Here is a 26,140-nt window from a genome sequence, read left to right on the forward strand (position 1 = left end):
AAGTGGTTCAGACATATACATACCAGTATTAGGACATTGTGAACTGACCAGGGGGTCCACATATAGTACAGATGTGTAAGGCCAAAATCCAAAAAGGAGGTTAGACATCAATAGATCATCCTCCACCTCCTCTCTGTATTTAATGGAAGGGGAAGCAGCTGTCCGGCAATGAACTGATATTGCAATTTATTCAAGAGGAGTTCCCTAGGATTTGTTCTTCAGTCATGAAGAAAAGGTGTCTAGCAACAAACCATACAGGAAATACTTCAGCAGAGTGGGTTAAATTCTCTCCTGGATTACCACTCTGATTTTGGGCCTATAATCTCTTACATTCCCAAACAAATGCTGTTGCTATGCAGACAAACCCTCTCTCATATAAAATAAAAAGATGAATGACTCTGGCCCTGACACTCAATACTCTACCCACATAAATAAGCTCTATAAAGTGATTCAAATAAATGTTCAGCTAACATGTATTAGTTTATGTTTGTAGCTGGAATGTACTTGTAATATCCATATTTCATTTCTCTGCATAACTGTTATTTTTAGTTACATTTTTAAAAGGAATTTTACTGTTTAAATGATCTGTTTCAACATAACAGAATACTGTATTTTTTTATTATTAAATCAGTATAGAGGAAGAAAGGAAACTAATCTAGTCCTTTCAGCATTGATGCCCAGTAGCAGATGACTCAGAAAAGCTATCTAAATTAAAATAACCCCATTAATTTCACATTTCATTTACCATTTACACATGGTGAGATAAGCATCTCACCTTTCTGAACTTCCAACATACTCTGCAGGTCAAAATGAGAGCAGTTTGCTTTGAAGAAAACACATTGCTGTTTAATCTACATAGAATGTAACATAGATCATAGAATGTACCATTATGGGCTCAGTTTTGTTCTTAGATACATAGGCAAGGTTACCATCAACTTCAACATTTACAGTACTGACTTTCCCAGGTGCTATACTTATACATACAAGGGAAACATTGGTCCACTCAAAAAACATATTGCTTTGGGTGTGCATATCAGCTGTGACTATAGCGAGCAAAATACAGTCCCGGCATAGCTCAACTGATTTCAGTGAATTGTACAGTAGTTTGGCCCAACACAGTTATTACATTTGTGACCTGGCATGCACAGAGGAGTGATAAGCACCTTAGAAATACCTGAGACAGAAAGGCATGAAGAAATGTTATGGATACCCTTTATCACTAGTGCCCTTAAGACTTTTAGGGCATTTATACACATACCTTTTCATCCCGCGACGTGCACTGAGCTGTGTTGCATGCAGTTAGCTCCAGAGGTCAGTCTGCCAGGCTGGGGGCTGCTCCCCCCTGGCTCAACACGCAGTGGATGGGTTGACTGGGGCACAAGGGTGCTCCAGTGCAGGGCTATCCAACAGGCAGCCCTAACACTGAAGCCCCCTCATACCTCCTCCAGCCAGGGTTGCATCTGTGCGTGCACTGCTGAGGAGTAAAAAGTGCCGTAGCAGGACAGTACTTGTATTTACAAGTACTATCCTTCTACAGAGTTAATTAGTTTACTCCAGCGTAATAGGGGTGCATGTGTAGGTGCACAACATTTACTGCAGAGCTAATTAATCTACTCTGCTGCAAACGTCTTGTGTAGATGTGCCTACTGGGACTTAGTTGGGTAGCTTTGTCTCAACAATTGAAATTTAAGACTCCAAGATATTACGTTCTAAGCTATTATTCTTGAATTTTACAGTTTCTTAGTGTTTTCAATAAGCAGAAATCCTTTTCACTTTACAAGTATACTAGCCAAAATCTGAACAATTTACAATGTTAAGTAAAGTTTTTTCAAAATAATCAGAAGCATAGTCACAATACCCAGAAATATATTTTTTATGGAAAACTCATAAACATTGATTAGGGATTAAACAACTAGAATTCTAAAGAAATCCAAGTTCTAAGAAGCTGATCTAAATATCTATAGAAGTTAATAGAGAATGACATCCTTTTCAAAGATATTTAAAACATAAAATATATTTTAATATAGAGAAGTATATCCCTCCTTGATAATTATATAGATCAGTTTAAAAACAAAACTCTAGAAAAGTTACAATTCTCTAGGAAATCCATAGGGTTATTTCAAAGGGCAAATCCTTTAAAATGACTTTAGTTAAGGGTTCAAACTAACAACACTCAAGGCCAGACTCTGATCTCTTACAGTGGTATAAATGATAAACTTGAAGAGCTGGACAGGGAAATTATATACCGCCTGACCTGTGGGAAGTCAGAATGTGTAGGTTCAAAACCCCTCTGCATGAGGCAGGCCTAGAACACGTCTGCTGCTTCCTGGGTGAATGCTCCAACCCATGGAAGTCAAACCCTGTAGGCCTGATGAGTGGTGCTGAGCCAGTCCCTCTGATGAACTGGGCCTGCAGACTGGCCCTGAATGTTGGATGAGACATGTGGGGCCATTTCAGCATGGTGCTGTGGGCAGTGTGTGCTCTTTACTGGTCGAGGGCCCAGTGGCAGCATGGCACTGCTGGTAGTGTGAGCCCTGGATGGGCCCCAAGAGCACGACTGGCCCCAAGCTGGCCTGTGTCTTAGCCCAGGCCTAAGCATAGCCACCAATATGTGATCTGGACCCAATGGCAGCATATGACCCAGACAGGTCCTGCCATGTACACAAGACTGGCCCCACACTTCCTATGCAGCACATGGGGCTGATTTGACGGTTGCCTCACACAGTACATGGCTACAGTCCAATACCCTCGGGAAACACCAGGGCCTGGATGATATGGTTCCGCAAGTCTGATACAGCTCTCTTTCACATGCATGCCCTAACCATTATAAAAACTGAGAGAATCCCCTGCCTGTTCTAACACCTGTGGATTCAGAATTTATGCTCACCCAGGTATTCCAATTCGGAGCCATGTACTTGTCCTGGCAGAATGCAGCCTACTGAGGATGCGTAGGAGCTGTAAGGGCACTCATGTATCCATACTGCAAATGGTATAGGATTGCTAACTGTATGAAAGTGCTGGTTGGGTGCATAAAGAACAGTACAATTCTACCACGATACCTAGTGCAAAGTCTAAAGGCAAAGCAACCCAATCAAGGTCATACAGCACAGGTAAGCAGCAGAAACAGCAGTACATACCTAGAGGTCTTGTTCTGTTCTCACTTTAAGTCTTAGCAACAAAGCCTAACAAATGTGATCCTACACACTTTGGAAAATACTCTCAAATCCATGTTCTTATGACATTAGCCTATAAATATGGTATGTGCCAAACAAAAAATGTGTTACAGTATATTTTGTATAGCCCTAAAAATAAAACAGGATAAAAGCAGACAACAATACAAAATAAACAAATAAAAGAATGCTTGACTTATGATTAAATACCCTGTATCTTTTTGCTGTAATTTGAAAGCAGCGAGTTGAAAAGCAGTGCCCACATTCATGTTGCTTATTACAATGGCAAAAAAGGCTAGATACGGATGCATTATTTCAGTTTTTCCAAGTGGCATATGGTGATAAATGGCTAAGGATGGCAAGTCACAGTTTTGACCTCTGATTGTCCCCTTTCCATACGACTATTCAGAAATGTGATGGTTCATGTCTTTTGTACTAATATCTACATTGCATTACTAAGGGTAGTGATGAGGTTAACAAATGGTTGGTTACATCTTAATTTTAACTTTAAATACAGTAACCGTTCAGGACATGCCATCATAATAGTAAGTGTATGACACCATGCAGAAGAAAAAAAAAAGTTCTGTGCTGAGCATCGCTTACCAATACAGGACTCTCCGGAAGGAGAATAGGTTCCATTGTCATGGAAACCGCTTCTGCACTCACAGTGGTACCACCCTGGGAGGTTAACACAGCGTGAATGGTTGTGACACTCAATGATCCCCTCTGCACACTCATCAATATCTGCCTCAGAGAAAAACACAAGCCAGCCAGGAAATTAATTTCCTTTGACACCAACATTTTAGATGCTTTTTAAAAAAAAGTCTTCTTTTAAAAATATGGATCATGTTTTGTAATGGTTCCAAAGAACAAACACTTAACATGCAGCTGATCCAATAACAACAACAAGAACAATAAGAAGTTATGGAACTTGAAGCATAAAATGCAACTGAAGATTTTTACTATGAATTTAAAATGTAAAATACAAATAAGCTGCCTTTATTTAGAGGCAAGGAACTAACTCTTTCTTTGTCTAAAATGTTTTGGCATAGATCTACTCAGAGATTATGACCCTATCTTCTCATATTTCTAAAACAAAGATAATTTCTTTTTCTTTGTAAAACAACTGGATTACTCAGGTGTTCTAGTATAAATAGGATGCTGGGGGCTCACCTTTGCCACTATTCTACAATATTAGCTTTGTTACACCAATAGGTCTAGTGGACATGATTCTCAAGTTCATTATTTCTCTTTTGCACTTGTCCTTCAAAATAATGCAGATTTAAACTCAAGGGATTAATTTTCCTAGGGGTTTTCCTAGATAGGAGTACTGAAGCTGATGCTGTCATCTACAGAGTAAAAAAGTATGGCCTCTGTCACTGGCTGATATCATGTTGCATGAATGGTCCCTACTAGGGTTGTGCAAAGTTTCGGTCCCTGATTCAATTCAGCGGAGATTCAGCCCGATTCGGTGGCTGAATCTCCAAATCCAAATCGAATCAGAAGACCCTTTAATTTCTCTCAATCAAATCGGAACCTTCCAAAATGATTTGAAAAGATTTGGAGATTTGGACATAGAGACAGCATTAATGTTTTTTCTATATACCTCTAGGTAGCAGGGGCTCGTGAATGCTGCGATGCTGGAGCACATGGAGGGTCCCACAGAAGCACAGGGGGCTCCCCAGAGTGCTCAGCAACAAACTGGAAGTGGACAACTTTCGGTCCATTTCCGGGTCCGCCATGGAGCACGCTGGGGGCCCCCCTGTGCCCTCCTGGCTCAGCGACTGGTACCTCCTGGGTCTGGAAGGGACACCCAGGGTCCCCCCACAGCCAGTTACTGAGCCAGGAGGGGCATACACTCCCCAGCAGACCTGGAAGTGGATCGGAAGTACTTTGCGCTGGTACCTCAAGGTATGTAGAAAAAACTTTTAAAGCTGTGTCTATGCCCAAATGGCTGATTCTCTGAATCAGCATCAAATCTTCAGATTCGGCTGAATCGAATCAGGGACAGTGATCCAAATCAACGAATTGAATCGGTGTCCCTGATTCGCACCGAATCCAAATCCGAACCAAATAGGGCCCACTTTGCACACCCCTAGTCCCTACTACTCTGCCTGCCCCTGAAAAAAGAGACTAGGCTCCTGACCAGCTCTAGGACTGAGAGAGTTCCTTTGGTCCAAATAAATTGGTTAGACTACAGAATCATAGCCAACATGAAAAAAGGTAATATTAGCACTAATCAAGATATGCCTACACCCAAAATGGTCATTCCAGTACAGAGCTGGCATAGAAAGACATATTTTCACCAACTGGATTTCTGTTCTAGAGTTCACTAAGCTACCCGGCAGAAACACAAAACTTTACATATTCATACTACTTTGTAAACACTGACTAATATCTTGTTGTAATTAAATTTTCCATGCAGTTTATATGATGAAAGTCAATACATAATACAAAGATAATAGCATGTGACAGAAAGAAAAGGCAATCATATGTTTCAACTGCAATTATACGTTAAGCCAGGAAAGAGTGAAGCAAGTGGCAATACCCATAATTTTGCAGAAGCAGAAGTAGACAGCAAGTGTTATTCCCTGCAGAGTTTCAATAAACATGTGTTGCTTTTACAAAGGTTTTTTTTTTTTTACTCTTCCTTAACATGGTTGCTACAGACCTTCTAATCTGTAATAACCTTGGCTGATTACTGTTGGCACCTGGCTGTTGTTCTCCTCTGAGCATTTATGCAGTATATTTTGGAGGGTTGTAATTAAAATTAGCAAATTAATTATATGTTAACCTTGCAGTAATTGAGAAGCTGTTATACTTTCATGGTGTTCATAAAAAATGGTTAATTCTGTTTAGCTAGAACTGTTTAAAAAAAATCTTGGACAGTTTTCAGCAGCACTACAGAGTACTTTACCAATTATAAATGGCCATATTTCTTCAGTGCATATGAGCAGTTTTCATCCACTGATAATCATACCTAGTCTACAGCAAATAAAGCAAGATTAAAGGTGTGTGTAACGAATACACTGGAAGCCTGTGGACTTGGGTCCCAATTCTGCATTTAGATCTGTCAATACATGGTCTCACTCTTGAATTCTGATGCAAGGCTGAGATTAATCTAAAAGTCTGATTATTATTTCCACTTTTAAAGTTTACATATGACTATGGTTCCACTGGTTGTAGGGGAGTTGGTGCTGATTTATACCTAAGTAGATGAGAAGAAAGTATTACCTATACACAACCTTTTCTTATTTCTGATATGTGGTGTGTCAGGAAAGGATTCATCCACTTTTCTTTGTTTACATCTCGCTAGAGACTCTTTTCAGTTTTGTGCTCAGATTTACTTAAAATGAAGCAAGTTATTTAAAGAACAGGCATGGAATCATTGTTTGCTTCTCCCACTACTCAACCTCTAATAACAAATAAATTGTTTACGCTTTAAACTCTGTCACTGCTGCCGCTCCTTCTATACTTTACATTTTGTGGAAGCTAATTTTACTGTAAAAATGATGCACAAACCTAACTGTCCATCAATGATGAGTGCCGCTTGCAAACTCAGACACTTTCAATTCATTATGGCAAATGGAATTTATAACCATGATCTTTTCAGTTGTCATGGCTGATGGAACAAGTTTAATCCTATTTGGGAAGTGAATGACTTTGCAATTGCAGGTCATTTGCAAATGAATCCTTTTTCCTGCCTTCTTGTTGCCTCCCCTGTGTTGAATCCAAGGCAGCTCTCATTTAAAGATTGCTTCCTTGGGTCAGTCCTTTGCTTGACCTCCTTTCATTCAATTCTACATTTTTAATTTACAAAATCAATACAGTTTTCCTAAAGTTCATTTCTAAAGCAGAGACCTTCTGAAAGTATATTTGATTTAGGTTTATAGTACAGGATACTAATTGGTTGGTAGATTACTTTTTAGAGAGCTTGGAAACCAAATCTAAGGAGAATGTAAATTATGTCACAAAATAAAATACAAATGATTGTTTCTAGACTAGGTAACTTTCTCAGTCCAGTACCATACTTGTCTGTAGTCTTATATGTAAAATGAAAGGAGTTAGAAAATTACATTTGAACCATCTGGAGCAGGAATGTCAAATACCTAGCTCGTAGACCAGAGACAGCCCATGGATTCATTTCCTGTGGCCCATGGGACTCCTGAAGGGCCCAGAAACTCAGGGTAGAGAGCGTGGGGGTGGGCAATGGAATGGTAAAATACAAACCACCATATACAAAAAACCCACAGACCAATACATATATCTTCACAGAATCAACAATCACCCTGAACACACCAAAAAATTTGTAATCTACAACCAAGCTTTCCGATGCCACCAAATTTGCACTGAGGACAATACCTCCAATTGTCACCTCACTAATCCCAGAAGGGCTTTCACCCAACAGGGACATTCCTCCAGAGAGATAGATCACACTTTTGAAAGAGCCACCCGGATACTATGCAAAGAATTGCTCCAGTACAAAAAGAAAATACTCACGAAATACACACCATTAGTTATAACACCATCCTTCCCTGGAACCTATATGGAAAATCCTAAAACAACTCCAATCAATACTAAAAGAAGACCCAATTGTTAAAGATATCTTTCCAGAACCACCCATCCTAACCTTTAAACAAGCACCGAACCTTGCCAACCTCGTCACCAGAGGCAAGCTTTCTCTGGTCCAAACCACACCAAATGGATCCAGACCATGCCATGACAAGAAATATAAAACCTGCCAACACATCTCCATTAGTCCCACAATAAATACACCCCACAACAGAACCATCACCATTCCTGGATCTTACACCTGCACCTCCAGAAATGTAACATCTCATCCAGGGCAACTGATGGAAAATATGTAGGAGAAACTAAACAAACTTCACTTTATAAATCTACTAGATACAATAAATTATGGACTAAATATAGACATTGGATTCATGATACATTACAACCTGCCCAACATCTGATACCCAAGGTAACCTGCCTCCAGCTGACCACTTGCATTCCTTCATGCATTTCCCTCCTTTCTACCCCTCCTCTCCTGTCTCTACCTATTATCATCCTAACTTCCACTTATTTGCATTTTCACAGACATGCTTGTTGTAAATCAGCTTCTTTTTACCTTGGAGCATAACACCAGCAGAGTCTCCCTATACCTGATAAAGGGTGTTTGTGCTCAAAATCTTGCAAACAACTTTTTTTCCAAATGTTTAGCTGGTCTAATAAAAGGTATCACATCTACTCAAAGAACCTTGCCTGCCTATGTCCTTAGACCAACTAGGACAGCCAAATACTTTTCTTTCAATACTATATTTTATATGATGTTATAGGATTTAAATATCTATATAGATGGCTATATTTCCAGATAATACTTGGATTAAAGGATCAAAATCAGTATATATTGGTAACTTAAGAATAAAAACACTACAACAGCATTGCAACTTTTCCCCTAAATCAAGCTGTAATAAAACTGATCTGCTGCAGAGAAAGTAGCAAGTTTTCTGTAGCATGTTGAGGTCGCACATCTTTTGACTTTTGACACGTTTTTAATATTAAAGTACAGAAGTTTTGTACCATTAGGACACATCCACACATGCAAGCATGTGCACTTGCAGCAGCTCAAATAGAAGCGGTGCAAATTTGAGCCAAGGCTTTTTGCCTCAGCACACGTGCTCAGACTTGCACTTTGTTACGGAGCAAATTGTGGTACCTGGGGCAAAATAACCCTGCCTGGCTCCTCCTGGATCTGCAGCCAGGGGGAGCTAGAGCTTGGGGCCAGCACCTGCACTGGCCCCAGCAGTATAAAAACCTGTCCTGGCCAGCACCTCAGGGCTACTTGTCCTCAGGAGTTTCTGAGGCCCAGCTACTTGGTATCTGGGGACACTAGCACCTTGTGTCAGCTAGACTGCTGAAGCAGCATCCCAAATTCACTTTTTAAAATACCCTAAAATCCACACTCTTCCACAATTAGAAGAAAAGAAAGACAGAAAGTGGAACTGATCAGATGGGCAATGTTTTATTGTTATATTTACAATGTTAAAGAAATTTGGAAGCCTACCAGTGTCTCTAGCATCATAATAAAATAAATCCTAAATATCTGTATGTTTTAATGTTTGCTTTTGGTTTCCTTAATACATTGCAGGTGTGTGATGGGGGGATGTGGGGTTTGCAGAAAAGTATGGGAAGTGGGGTGCGGAGATGTGGATGGGTGTGTGGATGGGTGTGGAGGGATGGGGGGGGATGTGAGTCAGTGTGTGGTTAGGTGTGGGGGGACTGTGGGTGTGGGGGCTGTTTTGGAGGGGTGGGTCCCCTGCATGAATGCTGCGTGCCCCAGTGGCTGGCAGGGCATTTCGGCGCTGGTGGCAGTGGGAGCATGGCAGCAGTGGTAACCAGGGAGTTCCCGCAGACGCTGCTGGTGCTGGCATTAGGGGGGAGAGGAGTAGTGATCGCTGACCAGGGGTCAGTGACCATCCGCAGATACCACCAGCAGTGACAGCGGGGGCCAGTGGTGATTGCTGACTGCCCATAGATGTCGCTGGTGGCAGGGGGAGAAGGGGTGTGGTGGCAAGCGGCGACTGCCCACAGGCACCAATGACAGTGCCAGTGGCGTCTTTTCTGAGGAGAGAATAGGAAAATGAGTAGGAGGCTCGTTCCCCCCACTCCCACCCCCATTGGTTCCCCCAGCTCCCCATTCATTCCCCTGATACCCATTCATTCCCTCTGCCCCCCATTCATTCTCCCCATCCCTGTTCATTCCCCCACCCCAATTCATTTCCCATCCCCCATTCATTTCCCCTATCTCCCGTTCATTCCACCTGCCCTCCATTCATTCCCCCAGCTCCCCACTTGCTCTCCCAACCCCCCCGCCCACACTCACCAGCAGTAGCAGAGAATGAGCAGGAGGCTGGAGAGAGCAGAGGAAGTCTCCAGCTTGTTTCCAGGTCTTGTCTCCAGCCTCCTGCTCTCTCCAGCTCCCTGCTCCTTCTCCTGCTTGTCTCCAGCCTCGGGAGGCTGGAGACACCATGGGAACGAGCAGGAGGCTGGAGATATGCCCCTGGAAATGAGACATTCCCCTGCCCTCTCCAGCCTCCTGCTCATTCTCTGCTACTGCTGGTGAGTGTGGGGGGGCTGGGAGATCGAGCAGGGAACTGGGAGAACAAGCGGGGGGAACTAATGGGGAGCAGGGAGAATGAACAGGGGTGGGAGGAACAAACAGGGAGTGGGGAAAACTAATGGGGTGTGGGGAGAATGAACAGGGGTGGAGGGAACGAATGGGAAGTTGGGCAAGGTCACCTCCCCCCTCCTCCAGCTCCCCAACTGCCTACTGACCTGGCAGAAGCTGGGTTCAGGTCCCTGCAGCTTGTATCACTGCCTGGCCCACACAGGTAGGCAGCATTCTTCAGGACTAGGGAAAGGGCCAACCACAGAGACACTCTGGCAGGCTACCAGAGCATCTCTGTGGAAGACCGAGCCTCCAGTTGCCTCAGGACCCATTTTTTTCCCCCTGGGGTATTGTTTGACTCCTGAATATCCAGGGATCTAATTTTGCTCCCCTGCTACAAATTTGCAGCATGGGGAACATTTTTTTGTTCCCACACATGCCTCTTGCAGTGTCTCAAAGGGGTTTGAGATGCTGCAAGAGGCACATGAGGGTTCAGCTGGATGTGCCCTTAGTATCATTTCCACCCATTCTGGTGGAGGGGGGGAATGGAAAATAGTGTATCTTGGAATATATAACTAAATATTGTTGTTTCTAGGGCTGATCGGAGCCATCTGAAATCAATGGGAAAAATTCTCCAACCTCTACAGACTCTGGGCTAAACTTTATGTTATTAAATTACAATAGTTTACAAGGCTGTATGGAAAAGACAGCTATATTTTTAAAAATTTCTGTAGGACTCTTAACTTTCTAGGTACCCCGAGTTGTCTCTTTCAACCACATAGTACATTTATGACTGCATTCATTTAATTTTTTTCCCATTTTCTTTCTCTAATTACCAAGGGGTACTGCTGCTGTTACCCAGTGTAAGTAAGCCCTCAAAAGGCTTCTTAATTCAAGCCTCCTCACAATGCCCATCTGGAAGGAGTTACTGTACCGAGGGTTCTACTGAATTAATGGATCTGACAGCACCCCATTATGGTGGTTTTCCATAATCTCTGAAGTAGTCCATTTTCCCATGGTACAATAGGGACATCAGTTGGTTTTGAATAAGCAGGACAGTAACCCAGTCATTTGAAGATAGGTCTGTAATTTTTACCTTTACCATTCCAGCTTCCTGCATTGTTCAAAAAGTCTTATATTCTTTACAAATAGGATAATTTACCTCAAAATAAAACACAATAGTTTCAGAATCTATTAAAAAAATGGAGACTTAAAATAAATCAGTCTTAAAAAGCTTCACTTCAGTCGTTATATGATTATTCTGAAAGAAAATTCTTATGTTGTGTAATAGCAGACAGTCTACACTCTTAATAAGACACAAGAGGTTTTTTTTAAATAAAAAGCTTTTGTTCATCAAGTTCTTAGGATAGAATTCCTTGTGCAAAAATATATGATATTATTTGCTTTAGTTCTATGCTGAGATATGAGTAAGAGAAAAATATACGATTTCCAGGATAATATAACTGCACATTCCAAACAAAGATCATATTACAGTCTTGTTTTCATAAAGACTTCTAAAAAAACACCTGTCTGGCCAACTGAGGAGTCTCTTTTCTTGGGGGTACAAAGGAATCTCTCTTCTTCTATTTCTAGGAAACTGAAGTAGAAAAATAATAAAAGAAATGAGTGATAATTTTATACAAGTATACTTCCCACCTCTGAGAAACCATCCACCCCTTTATTCTTCCAAAGAAAACATGTTTTGAAGAACACCTGGAGAAAGTAGACACTTGAGATCTGAAGGAGGCAGGATAATAAACTAAGAATTAAATTTTAAAAGTTCCAAAATTCTAATCGTATTTGTCCCAAATCAGTCCTGATCTGTACCTGCTTAACCTCATGGTTATTTTTTTTCTACTAATTACCTTTTAAAGTGCCTTTGATGTCCCTTTTCCAAGGAATGATGCTTATTCTGAAATATTATTGATGAAAATTTGAAATCCATCATCAGTAGTCACTCTTAAAACCTGTCAATTTTTCCCTTGGGGGGGAAAAATTAGTATTTGCAGAACTATCTACATTTCGACATCCCTACTATATTGAATACTATAGTAGCATGAAGTAAAGATATTTAGTATCCAGTCCAATGGACAGTGTTAAATGTCACCACTGTATAAGGAGTAATGATTGTCTTAGCCTTTTGAGACCAATTTGCACCAATCAATCCATAACTGAATCATAGATATTAGAAATGGAAAATGGCTAGCAGGTCATCCACCCCAGCCCCTGCCCCTTGTGTTATTGTTCCATCTAGTTTAATTATTTTCACTGCTGTCTGATGGAAGTCAATAGCAGATTTTAGGAACAGTGACTCAAGGGAAATGTCCCCGAAATTTAACCTTATTTTTACCTCTCTTTGTTTCATCCAATTAGGAGATATCGAGCAAAGTTGGCACCAAATGGCATAAACATCTTCACTTTATTTTATTTTATTTATTCCTCTCTTAGCCATGTTCTTTACTCTATTTTAAATGGCAATTTTATTTATGTAGTATTTACATTTGGCTTCCTCTTATGGTTCTTACTCTGGCAATTTCAATAGTGTGTGAGTAAAGAGTGTAGGATTAATTCTGTCTATATATTTTGGTCACAGAAAAGCAAATTACAAAACCACACTTTGAAAATATAATGAACACAGTTCAGGTTCATGAAGTAGCCACATGGTACTTAGTACTTTTAAGAGATAGAGGATATGCCTAAGTGTTTATTGCAGTTAAAGAACAGCTGTAACATAGTTATTGTGCAATTGTGGATTAGTGTTATCAGGATTTTTAATCAGCTGAAATGTGTGTGTAAATTTAAAATCATTAGTTTAACAAAAACACAGATTAATTGAAGTTGCTACCAGAATAGTAACAGAGCCTGTTATATGCCAGCAAATTTTAAGATTATTTTTTTTAATACATCACAATTAATTTACTGAAATATATCTGTAATAAACACTTCAAGTTGATTTCTTTATCAGTTTAGTGCATGTCTCTTCATATTAGTGTATGCTAAATCTACACTTGAAGGCTGCAATTTAAAGTCTCTGAACTAACCAGATGGTTGTCAATTCACAACATACTAGCCGAAACAAAATCTTGGATTCTCAAATAGCAAACAGAAACTGGTGTAAGAAGTATAAACTGCAGCAACAGTCCAATCTTAGCAGCAAATTAAAGCAGTTAAAGGAATCACTACAGTTAATGCACATTTGAGTTTCTACCATCAGCTGATTTAGCTATCCTTCTACAAGCTACAAACAAAGAAATATTCGTTTCAAAACTGATAGGTTAAGCCTTAAGCTGAGTTAAAGATTTTCTGTCAAATTTGAAGCAAGTGGACAGAGTGTTAGTGAGTTATGACACCCTAAAAACAGAAGGGCTGTCAGTCAATAGTGGCTGTATTTTTGCTCCCTGAATGCCTGGAAAACCTATTATGGATCTTGTGGGATGAATGAGCCACCCAACACTCATAGGAAGAGGGATTTTGACTAGTCCTTGAACAAATGAAGAAAAGTTCAGGTTCCTTGATTATGAACTTCTATGTTTCCAATGTTTGTTTTTTATCTTTAACAATTGGAAAACAATCCTCAGATCAGCTGAAATTGTAATGGCACAAATCAGTTGGGTGATGGACAAGGAAAGCAATTTAGCTATTAAATGCCTTTAATTCAATCCTTGCCCATGTGGATTCTCAATCTTAAATCAAGTTTCTGTGTGTGGAAATCTATCCAAAGGCCAACACTTGGATAGTGTTCATTCAATTTATTTATGGGATTTCCTCACCAGTGTAGGTAGAGAGATGATATTATTCACATTTTCACATGGGATAACTGAGACACATATAAAGTAAACTACTCAAGATTACACACAAGACCTGTGGCAAAGCTAAGAAAGAACCCCAATCCCTTGTCACAGTCTAAGGGGTCCTAACAGTTAAACACTTCTCAACATACTGCAAGTAGAATTCTTAACACAATAGACCCAGCACAATATAGTATTATCCAGAATGATAAATCATCAGAAATAAATAGATTAATTTTGGAAGACATATAACGGAGAACTTCAGACTTGACAGTTAATTCAATAAGACTATATTACTGGAAACACAGAATAACAGAAAATGGGGTGGGAAGGGACTCAGGAGGTCATTTTGTCCAACCTTCTGATCAAGGCAGAATCATCCCTATTTAACCATCCTAGATCAGTGTTAAAAAGTTCCAAGGATGGAGATTCCACAGCCTCCCTAGTTGGCCAGTTCAATCCTTAACTGCCCTCATAATGAGAAAGTTCTTCCTTATATATAACCTAAATTTCTCTTGTCCTGTCCCCTCTAGTCATCTAGAAGTTTATCACCATCTTCTTTACAACCACCTTTCAGGCATTTGAAGACTTATCAAATCTCCCTTCAGTCTTTTCTTTTCTAGGCTAAATATTCCCAGTTATTTTAGCTGTTCCTCTTCAATCACATTTCCTAGATGTCTAATCTTTTTTCTTCCTTTTTTTGTTTTTTTGCAACAAGAGCACACAGTCAAATCATATTCAAGTTATGGTCCACTATAACCTCCAGGTTTTTTTCTTCCTCCTGTAGCCTAATCAGTCATTCTCCCCTCTATCTGCATATGAAATTGTTCTATACCAAATTCAGATTTTAATCGAATAAAATTCAATAAGGATGAGTGAATTTTGGATCACTCTCTTTTTTTCAAGGTCATCCTGTATCTTAATCCTACCTTCTGGAGTGTCTGAACTCTATCCAACTTGCTGTCATTTGCAAATATGCTAAATCTGTGCTCCTCTTCTACATCATTAGTTAAGATATTAAAGCAGTAGTAGACCCAGGACAGGCCCTTGGGGAATTCTTCTTGACAACCCTTCCCAGTTAGATATCCGTTATGTATCCATCTTACTGTAATCTCATTTAGACTGCATTTCCTTATCTTACTAATGTGAATGTCATGAGAAATAGTGTAGAGAGCCTTGCTAAAACAGCCACTGGTCTATCCAAACCTAAAAAATCCATCACTTTATCAAAGAAGGAGACCAAGTTGTTCAGGCACGATTTACTCTTGTTGAGCAAACCATAATGGCTCTTCCTGATTACCTTGTTCTGCTCAAAGTGCATCTATATTCATTGATGACCTGCTCCATGATCTTTCCTGGTATTTAGGGTATCATTTGTGCCTAAAGATAGGCACTATATAGTTGCCCTTTTCTAGTTATCTGGAACCTCACTTGACTTCCAAAAGTTCTCATTGATAATAGCCAACAGTAATTACTTCAGCCAATTCCTTCAGGATTTGTACTTTAGGATGCATTTCATCTGGCCTTACCAGCTTGAAAACATCCCACTTTTCTAAGGGTAGAAACAGACATTGCCTGACATTGCATTTGTGCCACCATAAACATTTTGATGGAAGCACAAATGGCAAGCACATAGACTGATATGGTACAACAAAAAGTAGTGTAAAATAGTGCCGCTTTATTGCAATAGATATCTATTTGCTTTGTGGTGGGAAACTGCAGGCAGCTCAGAGCTGCCTGCACTCTCCAGCTGCCCTGGGAAGATACTTTGAGGGCTTCAGGAGCCTGACTGTACACACCTTGGCTTTTTCCACTTACAGAGATGTGCCATAGGAAATTTCTGGGTGCCTCTATGTAAACAGGGAAAGTTGAGGTTTCCCGCTTATGAAGACCCATCCCAGAATTTCCAGAAGCATGTCTTCAAAATGGAAGAAATCCTACACGGGTCCCAGTTTGAAGGCACAGGACCTGATGGCTCCCAGCATAGAGGCATGGGGCACTAGGAATTCCCTGGGTCCTGTGCTGCCCTGTCCTGTACCTCTTTACTGGTACCAATGCTAACCAGTAATTCACAAAAGGTATGAGCTAGTGCAGTTCTTTGGATGGAAGGAAGCTGCTCCAGGGATTCTCTGGATCCCAGACCACACCATGCTGACCTGTGCTTCTGCATATGGCATGGGTTGACACAGGACCTTGTACAGGTTCCCAGCCAGGAGGCATTGGGCAGTGAGGGATACAAGGAATTGCCTGTTATCCCACATCAGGCCTTTGCCTGATGCAGGGCAATGGGTGACTTCTTTCTCCCAATAAAGCAGATCAGCTGTGGAGGGATACATCCTGCCAAAGCTTGATCCACTGCCATTGGCAATATCTGTTTTTACTCTACATAACCCCCAAACCTGTTCTTCCAGTACTCTAAGCTGCTTGTCTCCTTCCGTATCTTTGCTGCCAATTGCACTCATTAACTTGTATCTGACCTTATTCCTGAAAACTGAAGTAATAAAAGCATAAAATTCTTTTCTTCAGCATCTTGTATTAGATTGCCTTCTACATTCAGTAAGGGACACGCACTTTCCTTTATCTTCCTCTTACTTCTGACATCCTTGCAGAACCCTTTTTTATTGCCTTTTATTTCCCTTGCTAGTTGCATCTCAATTCATGCCTTGGCCTTCCTGTTTTTCTCCTGGCATGTCTGCATGGTACTCTTGTACTTTCCCTTGTAACACAGCCAAGTTTCCATTTTTTGTAGAAAATACTTAAGCAGAAATCTAGTAGGTTAGATATGTCACACTAGCTTGGGAATGAAAGATCACGATTTATAGGAGAGATCAATAGACTCTAACACATTAAGCTGAAAGCACACACTTTTACCATCCATCTCACCAACCAACTTGGAAGCACAATTAAAAATATAAATATATTTTGCTTTCAGAAGCAAAAAATCACCATTGACCATATCACCACATCAAATGTCATTGATATAGTGTATAAAATGAGAATACAGAACAAAAAGGTACACTTTATACTTTGAGTCAAAACAATAGAAAAGTTGGCTTGAAAAGTTGAGAACCAAAAATTACTCACTAATGGAGAAATATATTTCAAATACAAAAGGTAAATAATGGAGGGAGAGAGGAGCTGAGCTATTAAATTCATGGTTTTGGAATCCTGCATCTGAAGGTACCTGTTCCCCAGGAACTAACTATAGAGTTCATTAAAGAAAACCAGCCTGAACTTCAAGTTCTGCATTGTTTGGGATTTTCCCAGATCTAGAATTGCTTCAGGCCTATTCTTAATACTGTAGTACTCATTTATGTACAGTGTGAAATTTTGAAGACTGCCAGCAGTAAATTCTGATTAATTTAATTTAAATGGACTTATAAAATATAGGCAACTCAAAGTAGTATTACACACAGCAGAATTATGTTTAAAGAAGCCTGTGTTAAAAATGTGTAAATTATATACCTGATGAGACAAAATAGTAAATAAAGTAGGCTACAAATGTTTCACCTTTTCTTATAACACCAACTGGAGCTATGCAGATTCCTCATCAAAATCTTAAGTGTTAACAGCAATTCTCTAGCAGGCATATTTCAAAAGATGATACATAATGGAACCAGAAGAGATGATCCCAAAAGAATAGTTTGTTTCAAAGAGTGTTGCTAAAGTAACATGGATTTAGCTATTTTTAGTGAAATACAGATAAATTAAGTAGCTAAATTTGGCTATTTAACTCGTCAGTAAAAATGGAAATCATACAATGGATGAATTTGGCCTCGTGGATTTGCCTGCTGACAAACACTATTCTATGCCAATTTCCTAACAATGAAGTACTCCACAAAAACCTTCAAGTGATGCTAGCTCTCCACTAGTAATGACTTTTTTGATGAGCCTTAGCACTATTATCTGCTGACAGGAGACTACTCTATGGACAATCTTTAGCCAATATACAGCCAACATATCACTCTATCAAGCATTTGAAATGCTAAAGTTCAACATCAGGGAGTCATGAAAATAGTTCATTATCTCATCTAGTCTATCCTGTGACAGTACAGAAATGTTCCCTACAGTATATTCCTCAGTGACTTGCCTACTTCAGTTTTAAAATGACTCATGTGATGGGGCATCCTCCATTTCACTGGGAAGATTATGTTACAATCCAACAGTACCCACTGTTAGCAAGTTCACTTGATTAGTTTGAGCTCTTCCATAATAGGATGTGGATGAGACAAAATAACACTTGTCAAAACAATTTTACTGCTAACAGGAGGGAGCAGCTGATGAGAAAATGATAAAAGGCAAATTATCTCAACTATGAAAAAAATGTCAGCTACCCTCTTCAAGACTCTTGTATCTCTAACTATGCTAAAAGGTCTAAGAAGAAAGGCTAAGTTGCTAATTTGGAACAGTGCCTATGCCCCAAAGACTGCTTCAAGTCAGTTTAATAATAAAAAATACAATTTTTTTTTCTGAAAAAAACGTGATTTATTAAAAGCTTCAGAACAGTATTTTCAGTAGTTTTGAATGTTCCTATGCTAAAAAACCTTCAGATTTCATATACAGAGCATTACTAAGTTTTCTGTCTATAAATTTTAATTACGTAATTGAACTGTTCAAGAAAGGGCTGATTGTGCAAATGACCACAATGTATACCAGTGAGAAAATAGGAGCATGATGAGAGGAAGAGGAAAGGTATTGGAGTGCATGCTCCAGTCACTCAAAGCATGGGGTGTTTTGTGTCTTGAAATACACATGCCCACTTCTGATAAAGGCTTTAGTGAAGAGAGGATTTTTTGAAGCGTCAGCTCATGAAAAACTGAAGAAAGTTACATGTAGGTAGGTACCCATGTAAGTTGAAGTCAAAGAGAAGTCAGGGTAGATTTGCACTTTATAGACTAAATTAGAAATATACATAGCAGGTTTCATAAGCTGCAGCTCACTTCATCAGATGCTGTGAAAGGAGGTGCACAGAGATACAACCTTCGATGCTATAATCCATGTTACTTGGTCCAGTGATGATGTAAATGAACACCAGTCTAGTACCAGTTCCAGAAAGACACAAAGGCCTGCTGTGGAACACTTTAACTGCCCTGGACATTGCATCACTGCTCTTAGGCAGCAAACCTTTAAAAAGCAACTTGAATGGGAACTTGCAGAAGAAGAAATCACCCACAGACTAGATCATGTTAAATATAGTTTAAATAGGAACTATGGATGCTTATCCTATTACCTGGATTATATTTTGTGATCCCTTTCTTCTTTGCTTGTTTGTCTCCCCTACTTAGGAGGGTACTTCTTGTCTACCCCATCCCTTCTCCCTCCCTGCCTTTTGTATACAAATCACTCTCTTCATTCTATACACTGCTCTATATACACAGCATCTAATGAAGTATGCTCCAGCTCATGGAAGCTTATGCCAGGGGTTCTCAACATTTTTAGACTCAGGGCACCCTTGGAAAGATACCCCTTGGAACATGCCAGCTCCTACTTTTCACTTTTTTTTGCCTGCAGGAAAATAATAGTGCAGTTTTTCTATGCAAAAAACTCAGAAAGAAAACAACTATGGATTTGTACTTGAAATCTCTGGGCTTATCTTGTAAACCCAATAGTGACAACATTGGGTGGCACTCAGCAGCACCCTTGAAAGGATCTCAAGGCATCTCAGGGTGACACCCTAGTTAAGGGTGCATGACACCCTAGTTAAGAATCACTGGTTTATTCTATGTACAGGAAACCCTCACTATTCGTGGCTTTGGCATTTGCAGTTTCAAATATTCGCGAATGCCATACCTGCATCTTAAGCGCACATTTTCCCCTCCAACTAGCACAAATATCTTAAATACACTTACAGGAGCTCCTTGGGAGCTCTGCACTTACCGCTGCCAGGATCCCGCCACCTCAGCCATGCCCCATCCCCAGCCGCCGGGGGCACTGCGTTCATGATGTTCATGAACGCAGTGCCATATTCATGGATTTCGCCAATAATTTAGTTGGTCTGTAGGAATGGCAAACATGAGGCATATCACGGAAGGGACAGGCAACCCAGCAGCAGATAGGGCAGGAAGCAGAAGGCAGAGCAGCAGATTAGGAGATTGTGCAGGGAACACAGAGTAGGGAGAAGAAAGTAGAGCAGCAGATCAGGTAAGAGGAGGGGGATTGGAATGGGTTGGCCCAGAGGAGGTTTGGCCCCACTGGCTTGTAAGATGAAACTCTACCCTGCTTTCTGAAGACAATTAAGTTTGGTCTAACATGCATTAAATTTTTCCACTGGGCACACTGGCAGTAAAATCACATTCAATTTGTGCTGGAAGGGACCTAAGGAGGTCACTCAGACAACCGCTGTGCAGGCAGGTTTACCCCCATCTAAATATCAGCCAAGTCATAAAAACTTAAAAACTAATGATGGAGATTGAATATAAAAGTTGCAGTGTTTAGCAACCCTCATTAAGAAGTTCTTCCTAATATACATCTTAAATTTCCCTTATAGTTTAAAGACTGTAACTTCTTGTTCTGTCCCTGGTGGACACAGAGTATAGTCAGTCACCATTCTCTTTATAACTAACCTTTATGTACTTAAAGATTATTCATCAAATCCTCTCTTAGTCTTCTCTTTGCCAGTCTAAATAATCCTAGCTGTTCCAACCTTTCCGTTTTGCCCTGCTTTGCCTTACTGCTACTTTAACCTCATAACAATGAGGTTAAACTGTTAAAACTCTCCTGTGTACCTAACTGCTTTGCTGATTGTTCACAATTATGAAAGCACTTTGTTCCAGTGCATCTCTCTCACGCAATCCAGTAAATAAATTTAATCCCCCATATATTCTTCTTGTTCAGGAAATCTGAAAAGTTGAAAAGACAGGGGGTAAGAGAAAGAGAGAGGGGGTATATTCCATCCAAGTATGCAGCTTTGTCAAAAGTTAAATGCTTAACAAAGCAGGTTGGTTTTGCCACAAGGCCATTTAAGAAGGAAGTCAGACATAATGTTGCAGGAATTATAAATAATTCTGTGCTGAAATTTTCAGAACAATTTTTTTTGCTTTTTTACTATTTATTTTATACAATAGAAAATTAAAATAATCAAAATAAAAAAATTTTCAATCAACTGAAAATTCTAATTTTGACTTTTCTTTTCCAAACAAAAAGTAAGCATGTTTGGTTTGGAATCTGATTTGGAATGAAAACAAATACGAGTATCTTGAATTATATTTTCTATTCTCCATGTATATCTAGTTGAAAATAAAGACTAGATTAAGCCAGCTGAGGAATGGATTGATTGCTGCTATCCCATTAAACAATTCAGATGAAAACCAAGGAAGACTGCTTACTAGACCTTAGCAAACATCCAAGATCAAAAACTGGAGATCATTGTTTCTATGTTAAAAGTACCGAATATGATTCTGTTTTCCAAAAAAACAAATTTATTTCTTGAAAAGAAAATATGCATTTGGATGGTGTTCTCTCTCTTTCGTTTTTAATTCAAGGTTGAATTTTTAACCTAACTGAACTAGTCTGTGTTGGAAGACTTTGATCAGAATTCAGTTCTCCCAGACTGGATGCTGCTTCAGACATCAATAATTCCAATTAAGCCAACACTGCAATATGACTACACCATTTCTCTAAGCAATTAAAAGCACAACAGTGAAATAAATGGAAAATATTATATGAAAAACCAAGAGACTCGTCAAATTTTTAAAACAATAATAATTTACACCTGTATAACACAGTTGATCCAAAGATCGCAGAGAATATTATAAGCATTAATAATAGACCCTCAACATCCTTATGAGGAAGGTAAGATTGTACAGTGAAGCCCTATTTGTTCATTTTCCCAAAGAACATCCTTATCCAAAATGCAGTTATAGTTCCCAATATTTATTACATTAATTGTTTATTAATGCCCTTCCTTCATTAAAAATCTTATTTATCAAAATTAGTTTAGTGTTCGTATTTCTGTTTTTGTAACCAAAGTTCTAGTACATAAAAACTGACTTTATTGTTCATTAACATTCAGTCATTCTGAGTTGAACATGGCTGTTAACAGCATTAAATACAGTTAAGTTAGACAAAATTCAGATGAACATATAATTTCTCAGAGTACACAGTTTCCTTCTTTGTAGTACACTGCAGCAGAAAAATTCACTCTGAAAAGACTCCCCAAATTTTCTCTTTGCCTGTAACTACTTTTCTGAATGAGAGAGAACATATTCAAGGTATTAAGTATCTTCTGGGAGAGCAGATAAACTAAAATATTTTTTCTTAGAAGAGGAGAACTTTGCAGAACTTAAGTGGTTTCAAAATGAAAATACCTTTAGCCTGCAAATTTTGTTCCAAGAATAACCAAATTTTAGTGAACTGAGAAGACTAGAAACAACGAACACCTAGTTCTATCACTAGTTCTGCCTTGGGTAACTCATTTAACTTCTCTGTTTGCTTCTTCAGATATAAAACAGACTTATTATGCCTGTTAAGGATTATGAAGCATAATATCAGGCATGCATATATTCCTTTAGGTGGAAAAATATACTAGCCTTAAGTAAAGCATTTTTTTAAAAGAGAAGCAAATGTCTACAGAAATGTTTCATGGAACATCCAAAATGTTTCCTGAAGGTGAATAATTTCACTTTTAAACTAAGCCTATATGAACCTTTTATGACAACTACATATCCCATCATGCATCATAAAACCTTGATCTCCAATTACATTTTTAACACTGAGCTAGATAATATCTAGATTGTGTCTCATGTCACAATAAAAATAAATGAGAATCATAAAGTTATAATGATATTGTATAGCTATGAACCCTGAACAGGCAATAATAAATGTTGCAAAAGGGAAGTATAAATTTTGTAACAAGACTGAACTATTTCACCTGAAACTATGAACCAGGACAACGACTAACTAAGGGGCAATCAAATGCTAGCCACGAAAAATAAGAATCTCGTTATCAGTGTAGGGATGTTGAGGTGGCAAATGACCTGAGCCAGCAAGTGTAAATGGACATGGGATTTACCTGAATCCAAGATGAACCTGAATTTAAGGTTACTCCCCAATAATTAGATTCTATACATGGTAAGTTTACAAATTTGTTATACTTTTCCAAGCATAGACTCAAATTATTGGAGGACTGTCTTTAATTTGTCCCCACCACCCTTTCAGTGAGGAAAGCAGTGGTAGTGGGGCAGGTAGTGGTGGTGGTGGGCAGTGAGGAGGCAGGCAGCAGGGGGAAAAATGGGGTGAAAACAATAGGGGGCAAGTGGTGTGGAGGTGGTGGGGGGCAAGAGGGCAGGCAGTTGGGGAGAGGAGGTGGTAGCAGGTACAGGCTTGTGCCTTCCCCCCCCCCAGCCTTGGGCCCCTTGCCTCCCTCCTCCATCTGCCCCCTGGCATCACTTATGTCCCTCTGCAACCTCACCTCCCCCATCTCACAGTCTCTGCCCCTGCATCCCCCTGACCCCACTGCTTACCCTTGCTTCACACTGACAAACTCCACAGACATGGTTCCAGCCTGGCCCCGTAGCAGTGACATGGAGCTGTAAGGAGCCTGAGGCTGCAGGGGGAAGAGACAGGGAGTCCAGCAGCAGAGGAGATGCCTGTATTCAATTCCAAGATGAGGGGCTCCTCCCCCTCTCCCCCCCCTCCATATTAAATGGGCAGGGGGATGACTTTGTCTTGGAACTGAGTAAATACAGTAATTTCAAACTAATGTGCTGATGTAGTCTGGCATGGTTTTGTGCAGTTTAGGATGCTTGAAGGTCATCAGGAAAAGAACATCCTTTTACTACATGAATCTAGCATCAGTGCAAAAGTCAACCCTAAAATTGAGCTTAGGTGAACTTTTGTCTTTATGAAGATATCTGATTTTTTTATTTTTAAGATTGTAGACTTTGAGTCTCAAGAGGGTTGTTTTTTTTTGCGGGGTGGCGTGGAGGGTTGAATGAGTTTGAATGTAATAGGCACAGGACACAAATCTATTTAATTCACCAACTGCAACAAATCACAGTCTATTATACAGAATACTGTGGAAAGTATTCTGCTCACTGCAACAAGGCCTTCACACATATACTAACTGCGAAATAAATATGGGGACATGAGAGAATGGATGATTTCTGTTTTGTTTGCTTGCTCAAGTTCACAAATCCTAACAAGCTCCATTCAAGTTTATTAAATGTAGCAAGCAGATGTCTTTAGTACTTTCACACAGACTACATCCTTCGCAAGAAAATTATCCTACTTCTACATAGTTTTTCTATCTATACCGCTGCAGACTAAATTGCTTCCTCCATGGAGCTACCTCAACTTATACTATTCTTGGACTTCATTGCTTCCAAGATTTCAACCACTTAGACTGTTTTAGTTTAAAGACTAGATATAATCTTAAGCACAATAATTTGGCACCGTACACAAATGGACATCTTAATTATAAGTATGCCGTATTCCCACTGATTCACAGCTTCTGAGAAAAGGTCAAGAACATTAAGATGTTGTCTTCAGTAAGTTCAAGCCTGTATGTATTATTTGCTGATATATTAAGAAGGGACTCCCAAAAATGCATCCCTCCTATGTGACAACCCTTGTATACTGGAAGATGTAGAAGGATATTGCTTGCAGTCAGAGTACTGAATAAACTTTTAAATTCTCTTTTATTTAACCTTAGTCCAAATCCCCCTCTTACAGCCATAATCAAAGAAGGGAGCAGAATTGCTGGACACACAGATTTGTTTTAAGCATATTTGCTAGAAATGAGTCTTTAATTTTCAAAAAAGAAAGTGTGTAAATTGATTGTGTAATACAACACTCATCCTGCAAAATGATAAATGAAAGATTTAAGGATAAAGTCCCCCAGAGATCTTTTGGAAACACTAGTATTTCTTGCAATTTGACCCATTCCAAAGTACAAATATTTGCAGTTCAGGACCAGCCCCAGGATAAATAACTTCTGGCAGACAGGATTTAGTTATATTCAGAGTGGGGGCTGAAGATGCCACTGCAGCGTTATTTCAGTAACCTTAATTAAACTTTTTGTGTGGGATATAAACTGATGAACTGAGTGTTCCTTTTCCTGCTCCGAGATAGAGGGGAGCAAGTGGCTGACAGTACTGGGGGAACTCAGCAGCTTCCTCTTGCTGGAGATTGGCTTTACAGTGGACCGTAAAACTCTTTCTTCTTTTATTTGCTGTGGTTGACTGTGCAGCTGGTTGTGTCCTTTTGATTGATTTCCTCCAGGAAGCTGCCTACTCCCTGACCACTGCTGGTGCTTAAAGGCCTGTTTCATGCTTCTTTTGTTTTCACCTCTGTCTGCTGCACTGTAGACACCATGCTCTTTTGGTCTGCTCCAAGGAGGTCTTTTGAGTCACCATGTTGTGAGCTGTCAGCTGGCAGACTTCCGTTGTGCTGGCAGCAATAATAATCTGAATAGGCTGCATGAGGAAGAACTCTGCAGTACTGACGCAAAGTCATTTGCTTGGCAAGCTGAAGATGAATGAGGAGAGATCTTCTTCAGGGAGGCATTGTTTGGCTAGCTTATTCGCAACTAAGCTACTGGGGCTGTTTTGGCCTCTTTAATGTACCAGTGGGACATATTGGATCAAGGAAGCAGTAGGAAAGATATGAACAATAGTGCCTCTAACAATGCTTTAAGGGAGATATATTTTACAATAAGCCTTTGCCTGTTCTTTATTGCTCGCTTATCTATTTTTATACTTTACTTTTTTTCCCTCCTATACAAGTTCTGAAGAAAGTACAAAGAAAAGTGAATAAAGCAGCTATACATAGAGGGGGAGTGTACTTGTGCAGAAGGGATTTCAGAGATGATGTTTGGTACATTTTGTTGGGCTTGCCCTGTTGCCCTGGAAATTCAGGAAGAATACATACAGAGACCTACAAGCCAAAGATCATTGTAATCTCTGTCTGCAAATGTTAGAACAAACTGGCCTCCTCCTTTTATGTACCAATGAATACTCGCTCTTTATTTAAAGCCCTCATTTAAAAAAAAGAAACAGCAACACAATTCTATGTAA

At 39.7% G+C, this 26,140-nt stretch overlaps 1 protein-coding gene across 2 annotated transcripts in view; it reads right to left on the minus strand.

Moving 5' to 3' along the window:
- The window catches only part of NELL1 (neural EGFL like 1), a 525,706-nt gene that overhangs the window by 34,588 nt on the left and 464,978 nt on the right, over positions 1-26,140 (minus strand). Inside the window, exon 16 of one of the 2 annotated variants that reach the window (XM_019477066.2) lies at positions 3,774-3,914. The exons of the other annotated variant lie outside the window; for it this stretch is intronic. Coding sequence (XP_019332611.2) covers positions 3,774-3,914 — 141 coding nt within the window. The remainder of the gene's footprint in view (positions 1-3,773; positions 3,915-26,140) is intronic. 2 annotated transcript variants of the gene reach the window in all.

The sequence above is a fragment of the Alligator mississippiensis genome, chromosome 2 (assembly GCF_030867095.1).
Source record: "Alligator mississippiensis isolate rAllMis1 chromosome 2, rAllMis1, whole genome shotgun sequence".
In the NCBI taxonomy this organism is placed as follows: Eukaryota; Metazoa; Chordata; order Crocodylia; family Alligatoridae; genus Alligator; species Alligator mississippiensis.